Here is an 8,645-nt window from a genome sequence, read left to right as displayed (position 1 = left end):
TACGATACGATTTTTATTTAAGTAGTATGTTATAATTGCTAATAGAATATTGGTATTTGGTAGGTTAATGATGAACAATAAAATTAGCTTCTCTAGTGTTTTTTAAAATCTAGTCTACACTTTATAGACGTCTGCACGTTGAGTGGCTCAACTCAACGCCGATAGACAAAGGGTGCATACCGTAATATGTCAATAAACTGAATAAACTTTTAATACAAGTTACTAAACATTTATAAAGTGGTATTTCACACTTACATGAGATAAAAGCTTTTTTAGAAATACTATTATATATTTGGCTACTTTCAAAAAATTGTGTATTAAAAATGCTTAAAAATCGTATATTATAAGTCCACTTCAATCCGTCGACATCACTATTCGTCATTTTATAAATAATCTTTTTCATATAATTTGAAAGTTGTTTAGTACAAAAGTTCTTACAGAGCTTTTTAAGCTACTAAATATTATTATAAACAATCTTGACCCCGACGTGGCGCAGTGGCATCAGACTGATAAACGTAATCGGCACGGTTGTGCATTCGATTCCTACCCGAATGAATTAATTATTATCTAGTCCCTTTGTCCACCCTGCTGCGAGATACAGAGTAAAGCTAAAAAAACCTTTTCCGAAAGGGTTTTTTGTGAAATATCAATAACGAAATTGTAACTTTTATATAAAAGACACTGTTTCTCGAAGATCTCTTATTCTACAATCCAAAACCGCTTGCAAAAGTCTATTTAATTAAACAGTACTTTGAAATCGAATTTGATATACGGTTAAAGGTATTGCAAACATAATGTATAAGAGACAAATAAGTATAGAAAAAAAAAATCGTACAAATTATGGTAGGTTATTAGATAAAGTGAGGCTTGGAGATCAGCTCCACAAATATTTTAGCTTCACGCAGCATCCTGTATATAGTAGGGTTGGCAGGGGTTAGAAAAAATGATTAATTGCCTCGAGTGAGATTTAAATTTCCCTAAGAGAACTTGGAAACCCAGTATTTAGACACTTCTTTCTCATTAAAACACTTCAGTTACCCATTTCCCGTCCAATTCATGCGACATTGCGTGTAGTGGCAGTACTCAATGTCGCGCTTTGTCTCGTTACCAGAGCGAGGAAATAAAATATTTATTTTATTTTCTCGCCTCCTATTATATTTCTTCCTCGTTACCAGAGCGAGAAAATAAAATATTTATTTATTAATAGTTTATAGTTGCTCACATGTCCCCTGCGCGACGGGGGCCACAATATTTTACTATATTAATATTAAATATACAAACATTTTATCAATAATAAAACGTGAAACCGAAAAAAAAACCAATAAATTTGTTATCTTTAATAGAAAAAGTCTTACTTAAATTATTCTGAACATCGCTCTATAATAATTGAATTTAAGAGAAATATTTCAGCCGCGAATCAACAAGCAAGGTCTCGGGAAGGTTGCAAAATAAACATTTTTTACTTCAGTTATTTTTACAGATTTGATTCTAGCGTATTAGGTAAGTAAACAAGTAGTGATATAACTCTCCGTTACGTAGCCAAGTTGGCTGATGCAAAGAAAGCTCTTAAAATGGGGATACGCTCTGGAAGATCAAACATGTGACTGTGGCGACCCACAAACAATGGCACACTTACTCTCCTGCCCAAACTGTCCGTCTGCTTTGCTCTAGGGTGGGCCGATTTTCAATTTTTTGTTATAGTAATATTATTACAACGAGATGCTTATATGGGTCCCTTTTTTAACTTTTGGGTACAGAAATCTAAAAACAAGTAGCTTCACGATTTTAATTGTCGCATCAAAACAGGTAAATTGAAGATTTAATTTATAAGGTAAATAGCATAACGTGTGGGCCGTGCTTTATTACCTTAGCCGCCAAATCTAAAAAAAAATCTAAATAACTGTAAAAACTAGAATCAAACATTTTATTTGTTCTTAAGCCGATGAATAGATCGTTGACATTTACGAAGACATATTTATTCAGTTGACTATACTTTTTGAGTAACAATAAAAAAGCAGGTTTAACATGATCTAAGCATGTTTGAATAGAATTTATTATTTTTTTATGGGACTCAAATCATAAAAAATAAAGTTTAAAATTTTTATTTTTTCGTCGTAGCATACGAATTATTCACCATTTGTGGCCGCCTGCAACCTTGTAATGCTTTTTCCATTTACTAACCGTTGCAAATGAAACTTACAGCAAGTAAGCAAAGGAGGAAGCTTAGTACTAACCCAAATCCGTTCCATTTTGTGAAGTTCCAAAGACGAGCGTGTACAAACAGACAAAAATTTTTAAAACCGTAAATTCATATTCTATTGGTGTTTTTACATCTCTCTAAATTGTTTTTTTTTTTTTGAAAATGTTCAGAATTTTTCAGTCCCAAAGATTTATTATAAGAGTATATGGAATTGTCAAAAAACAAATAGGGAATATCTTGTACAAAAGAGCGCGACAGGTCCCCGCAACGCCCGCCATGAGCTGCTAGCTTAAGCTATATGTATAAAATAATTTTATTTATCTGAATACTTGCAGTTGCTCTGCTTTATTGCAGTTCTTTAATTCGTCTTTGTCAAGAATGTTTCTTTTTGAGACTATTTTTTATTGCTGTCCACGCAGCTAATATATTTTCATTATTATTTACAACGTTCATACGAAGTCAGTAAAGAAAGTAAATAATACTATAATCACAATTACAACTAAATAAAACGTAATTACTAAATATATGTAAATTTAAATAAACCTTTAGTGATAATACAAGGGCAAGCCAAATAAAACAAACTCACTCGATTTCATGATTTATTAACAAAAATTATCAATTCTATTATAATCTTCATTCCATTAATTACAATTATACGTACAAAATTATTGCAATTTAAAAAAAAATATTCAAATTTCATTCATGGACGACAAATTAATACTTAACAGAAACGTTAAAACACACATTATATCTAAAAAACTTTAATACTAAATTAATTCTATTAAAAATATCTGTGATTTTTTTAAACATAAAGCACTTGAATATAGCAGATGTCTTCTTTATTTGTAAAATATTTGAGCCAGTATTTGAAATAAATGATAAAATAGTAAATACACTAAAGTATTGATGGAATTAGAATCTGCACTAAGCTTTATATTAAATGATGTACATAAATAAATTGAAAGTAACATATGAAAATAAATCTCTTTATTGCAAAAATACAGAATATGGCATCAATCGGTGGTTCGTGTCTATTGTCATGATTTTTAAGCCAAAAAATATTATGCATACAAAAAAATGCATTCTATGATTTTTCTTTGAAATTATTTTAATTTTCTCAATTTGAATATCTCATACTCATTTTGAATGTAAGACAAACTAAAATATATCAGTTGAACTATTTCAAAAAAGAAAATTAAATTCATCCCCTTCTTATCAGGGGGTTCTTTGTTATATTAAAATAAAAAAACGCTATAGATTTCTATGTTTATTATATTTATAAAATGAACCATAACCTAGCACGTCTTAGAAATGAATCACATACTAACTAATATTTACTCTTAAAGATTGCAAATTACTTATCGTCCCCTGGACTACATTACAAAATACAAGTGATTCAATTCTAAAAACCTTAAAAATATTTTAAAAGAATAAAGAAAGGCATGCTATATATTGAGATTATAAGCTCAAAGCTATGATTACTTTACAAAAATATATTTTGTAAATATCTTAACCAGATTCTAAAAAAGAGTGTAATAATACTATATTTTTTCTACTTTAAGTATCAATAAATAGCACGCCTCGTATATATTACAAGTCACTTGATGAAACTTAGCTGGTCGCATGTTAAAATCTTGTACCACGGTGGGTACTGTAATAAAAATCTCTAAACTCACGATATTCATTCTTGCAAATGGCAGAAATATATGTCAAAATGCCAAAAAACAACTAAAGTCTTTGGGAACTTAAAGGCAACAGCAAGTTACCAAATACTTACACCTTATATTTTAATAAGATATACAAGCATGTTCTAGAATATTCCAGAATATCTAGATTTTATACTATATTAATTCTGCAATTTGCTAGTATGTTTATCACGACTCTTCTTCTCCTCTTTATCGATCATAAAACTTATTTTCTATACCATGCAATCATTGAGATTTAGACTTTTGTGTTGAGTAACAAAAAAAGTAAGATGACGATTTTTCTATATTAGATTTTTATTATCCATTTTCTGAAGTAAAACTACGCCATAAACAATAATTGCCTTTTTCATTAAAAAACCGCTCTCTAATACAGATAATAAAATATACATAGTTCGATATAAATGTTTCTAATTTGTAAAAAGATGTTAAAGCATTAGGCTTCAAGGCCTAGCCTTGAAATTTTGTTACCAACATTGGGTGCAATATAAAACCCGTTATTTCATTGTACAATTGTCAGACACATTGTCCTTTACGAAATGGTTTTAAAAAAATGCAACTTTGTAAGAAAAATAATCTCTTCAAAAGCATTATTCTATTCTTTTTTTAAATATTTGTATGTTATCATTTGTAACGAAATGTATTTCTTTTTATTTTAGGCAGTATCCCGCTTATATGCTATGTAGTGTAGGCACACTTATTTAATTTTTAACTTAATGCCCTGCTTTGCCTTCCAGAGCGGGGTAAGAAAAATACTTAATTCTTCCATCAAACTCACAACTGTCGCGTTCACTATCGGACATGGTCTCATATGTATTAAATATAAATAACAAATGGATAATTATAACGCATTTTCAATTAGTTTTTATAGTCCATACCTTGTTATATATAATACAGTTTTCATTAATACCAATTTATTTGCATAGAATGTTATTATGTTATTATTATAGTCTTTTTTTGATAATGAGTTAAATTAATAAAGTAAACTTGGTTATGTCAAATTACGATTTAATTTTTTTTAGCTTCAAGCAAATAAAAATTACTATCCTGAATACCCTTCACATGGTAGGGCAACCTCACCTAACCTGTTAAGACACTCCTATTAAGACAATCTATTTTTGTAGTTAATAAAAAGACCCATAGTAAAAAATATATACCTCTTCATAATAAACAGTTAAGCATTTTTTGACTTTAGTGTCTAATATTAAACAAAAAATATGATCAACCAATATCGATTTTAAATAATCGAATGTCCATTTTTTGCAAATATATCATATTCACAAACTTATATTTACATATGATTTCCATTCTACAATTTAACATAACCAGTTCCATAAAAAAAAAATTATATCAACGAACCAGAAATATCTCCAAAAATTATCAACATTATTATTTCACGTACAAAATATATTTACAACCATCTCTTTCATATAAAAATAAACCGGAAAGAGTCGGCTTGACACATACAAATATATATTTATGGAAAAAAGTCACAATAACATTGTATACAAACAAATTTGTTACTTGGTGTTATTTTTCTAATTACACAATTACAGAAAAAGTCAGCACTATAAATTACATATAACATAGAGAGAGATAAAAAACAAAACATTTTACACTGAAAATATTTTCATAACATTACACTCGTTATCTGTCCTTTTGTTTTATTGCTTACGACAACAGAATCAGACAGCACTATACATTACAAATGTATATAGAAAGAATAATGTGATTGATACTTTTTTAAAAAATCGATAAAAAATTGAACGCTACGGATTTAAACCCGAGCCTCGTGGAAGTAGTTTATACATGTCATCCCTTTCTTTAAAAGGAAAATGACAAAAGACGACATTGTATCACTTTACTCATATAATGATCTCTTATCAAATATCACTTAAGTTGAGTTAAGACTACTTGATATCAAGCCATCCTTTTTTCATCATAAGATAACAGAACGAGACGGCACTGCATAGTATCAGAAGACTAAGTGGCTTTTGTATAATATCTATATCTGTCTTACTACGATAACAGATAGAGACAGCACTATTCATTACATATAAAGTTAAAGAGTCAAAAACGACATCGCACGCGTTACATTTTTGTAACGTTACATTCGTTGCCCGTTCTTTTTTTCTTATATATATACACGACAGAAAGAGACAGCCGTGATTAATATTTCACGCTATCCTTTTGTTTACAAGGCAATAAAAACGAACTCTTTGTCTATTCTTTTCATATTTATGCCAACAGAAAGAGAGAACACAAGATAACATACTTACATAACGATACACCTTTTGGAATCGCGTTCAGGCCCCGATGTAAAAGAGGGGGGTGTTGGGGGTGTTTGGGGTGTATGAGGAGTTGGGGGTTTGATAGTTTCCGGATCTAGGGGCTCGGTGCTCGCGATCGGCACTGACAGGGGCAGGTCTGTGTTGATGCCCACGATCTAGAAAAAAAATATTTAGATAATTAATAATTTATTTTAGTGGTAATGAAGAGCCACGCTACATATTATAGAGTTTAGAGATGATAAAGAATAATGCGAAACGGTCGTAATTAAATTTAAGCGCCCTGATACTAAAGATTGTTCAATATAATCACTCAAAAACATCAATTCTTTCTTTGTTTAATACACGTTAAATTATTATTTACAGGGATATTCCTATAAAAATAATAAGTTGACCAAGATAATTTCATTACCAGAATATCAGAACACACCAAGAGTAGAGGACACGATCTTTGCGTCCCGTCTAGCAACAAGCGACACGATGCTAATAAATCTCTTACCATAAATAATATTCAGAAATATCAAATATCAAAATATCAAAGTGAAACCAACCTCTGCATTCCTCCTAGCAACAAGAGGCATGGTGGCGCGGAACGGCCTTGCGAGGCGGTCCAGGAGGCGGGCGCGCTTACCTCCTCGCCTCTCCTCCGCCTCAACAGCTACCTCTATCACCTCTTCTACCTCTAAATCTGCCTCTGAGTCGGGTTTGCGTTTGCGTCCCACTACAGTGCCTGTCGGTCTGCTGGGATGTTCTGGTACTGGAATATAAGCAAATTTAATATGTTTTTATAATTTGAATTTGTTTAAATTTCTTAATTGATTTTGTAGTTCTACATGCACTAGAAAGTTTATCAAAAACAAAAGACATTTTATATAGTATAATGAAAAAAATATTTATTATCAATCTTAAAGAATACAAAACTCAAAAGTAGCTACTATCAAGTAAAAAATATTTTAAAAAGTTAACTCCTCACCACTAGCAACAGATCGTGTGCTTCTATTAATACTAATATTCCTCAAGTTCATCTCTTTAAGTGGCTTATATGATTTTCGGCCTCGGATACTGCGTAAACCACTCAAATATGGACTTTCAGGTGTTTCCTCTGTTACGAAGGAGGACGATTCTGTTATGTCCATTTCCATTGTTGTGTTGTTGCCTGTAAAAAACCTAGTGTCAAGACATTCCGTGCTACACGCACCGCCTAATTTTCGAGTGTTGAGTGGGGAAATAAAAATATTATTTTTAATTCCAAGATATACGCGAAGAATAGAGCTAAAATCATTTCATTTCAGATGTGTGAATATCGCGAAAACCAATTGCGCGAAAGTCAGTGATGTTCTTTTAAACAGTCATTCAATATAATTAATGTTGTAAGCGGTGTAAGTTTTGTCAGTACTATCTATATTCTTATTTTTAGCAGGGTAGGAAGAGAGAGAGGCAAAGAGAACGAAAGAGTCTCAAGACACTCAATTTCCACTTTCGATCCAATTTGGGAGAAATTGATTATTGAGTGGCGGATAGTGGCGGAACGTCGCGCTTTTTCCTGTTACCAGAGCGAGGAAAATGAAAATAATTAATTCTTCCGAATGGGAGCCATACCCACAACCGTTTACAATCACACGCTCTGGTCACTGCGCCACGATGGTCGTGAACATATATATAATATATTATCGATATCATTATTGTAAAGTCAATAAATTTAGTGTTGTAAGTATCAATATTATACGGCCCATACTTTTTCACAGTGTTGTCCGTATAAATCACCAGGATAATTACCTAGGATGGAGACACATCGAGATATTTTTTTAGTATAGTCTTATGACCAGTCAGTCTTTATGATTAGTGTTGTTAGTTTTGTAAGTGTTATACGTGTCATCAGTCAGTGTTGTCAGTGCCGTCAGCAACTCACCAGTATAGTTAGCCAACATGGACACGTCGGGCTCCGCGCGGGCAATGGCGCTGCGGCGGTAGGGGGACACCTTGACGCGCGAGCGCGAGTAGTTGGTGTCGGGCTTGAGGCGTGCGTCGTCTGCAGAGTAACGTCACACTACACTTATCGTCGTGCCGCTCTTGGTTATAGTGGTATTAAGTTCGCGTTCGTAAGCGGTAATCGGTATCATTTTATCATATTTTTTTTATTATTTTGACTTTCGTATAAAATAACACAACAGAATTCGAAGCTAGGACCTTGGATACAGTCAAAATTTCCCATATCTATAGCCCAAATATTTAATTTGCCATATTTCCTAATATTATCTATATTAATATAATAAAGCTAAAATTCCTTTCGAGCCAAATTGTCTATTTATCGAGGAAAGCTTCATCGATATAATAGGTCACTTAGCATGGGTCATGTGTCATACACAACTTTTAGTTATTTCTATTTCGCCTTGCGGACAAAGCCGCAGGTGCTAGCTGGTAATTAATAAAAAACCTTCGAATGCTTACACTCAG

The 8,645-nt window shown here is 31.9% G+C and overlaps 1 protein-coding gene across 5 annotated transcripts in view; it reads right to left on the bottom strand.

Moving 5' to 3' along the window:
* Positions 1–2,786: 2,786 nt before the first annotated feature.
* The window catches only part of LOC146528497 (uncharacterized), a 33,418-nt gene continuing 27,559 nt past the window's right edge, over positions 2,787–8,645 (bottom strand). For all 5 annotated transcript variants that reach the window (XM_085203209.1, XM_085203208.1, XM_085203210.1 and 2 more), the window contains 4 exons: positions 8,101–8,220; positions 7,165–7,347; positions 6,743–6,948; positions 2,787–6,349 (listed from right to left, as the gene is read on the bottom strand). In XM_085203209.1, coding sequence (XP_085059335.1) covers positions 6,179–6,349; positions 6,743–6,948; positions 7,165–7,347; positions 8,101–8,220 — 680 coding nt within the window. In that variant the 3' untranslated portion in view covers positions 2,787–6,178. The remainder of the gene's footprint in view (positions 6,350–6,742; positions 6,949–7,164; positions 7,348–8,100; positions 8,221–8,645) is intronic.

The sequence above is a fragment of the Heliconius melpomene genome, chromosome 19 (assembly GCF_056956725.1).
Source record: "Heliconius melpomene rosina isolate 202511_hmr_F chromosome 19, ASM5695672v1, whole genome shotgun sequence".
NCBI classification, from domain to species: domain Eukaryota; kingdom Metazoa; phylum Arthropoda; class Insecta; order Lepidoptera; family Nymphalidae; genus Heliconius; species Heliconius melpomene.
The sequence above is the reverse complement of the archived record's forward strand: the minus strand, read 5'-3'. Positions and strand labels throughout refer to the sequence as shown.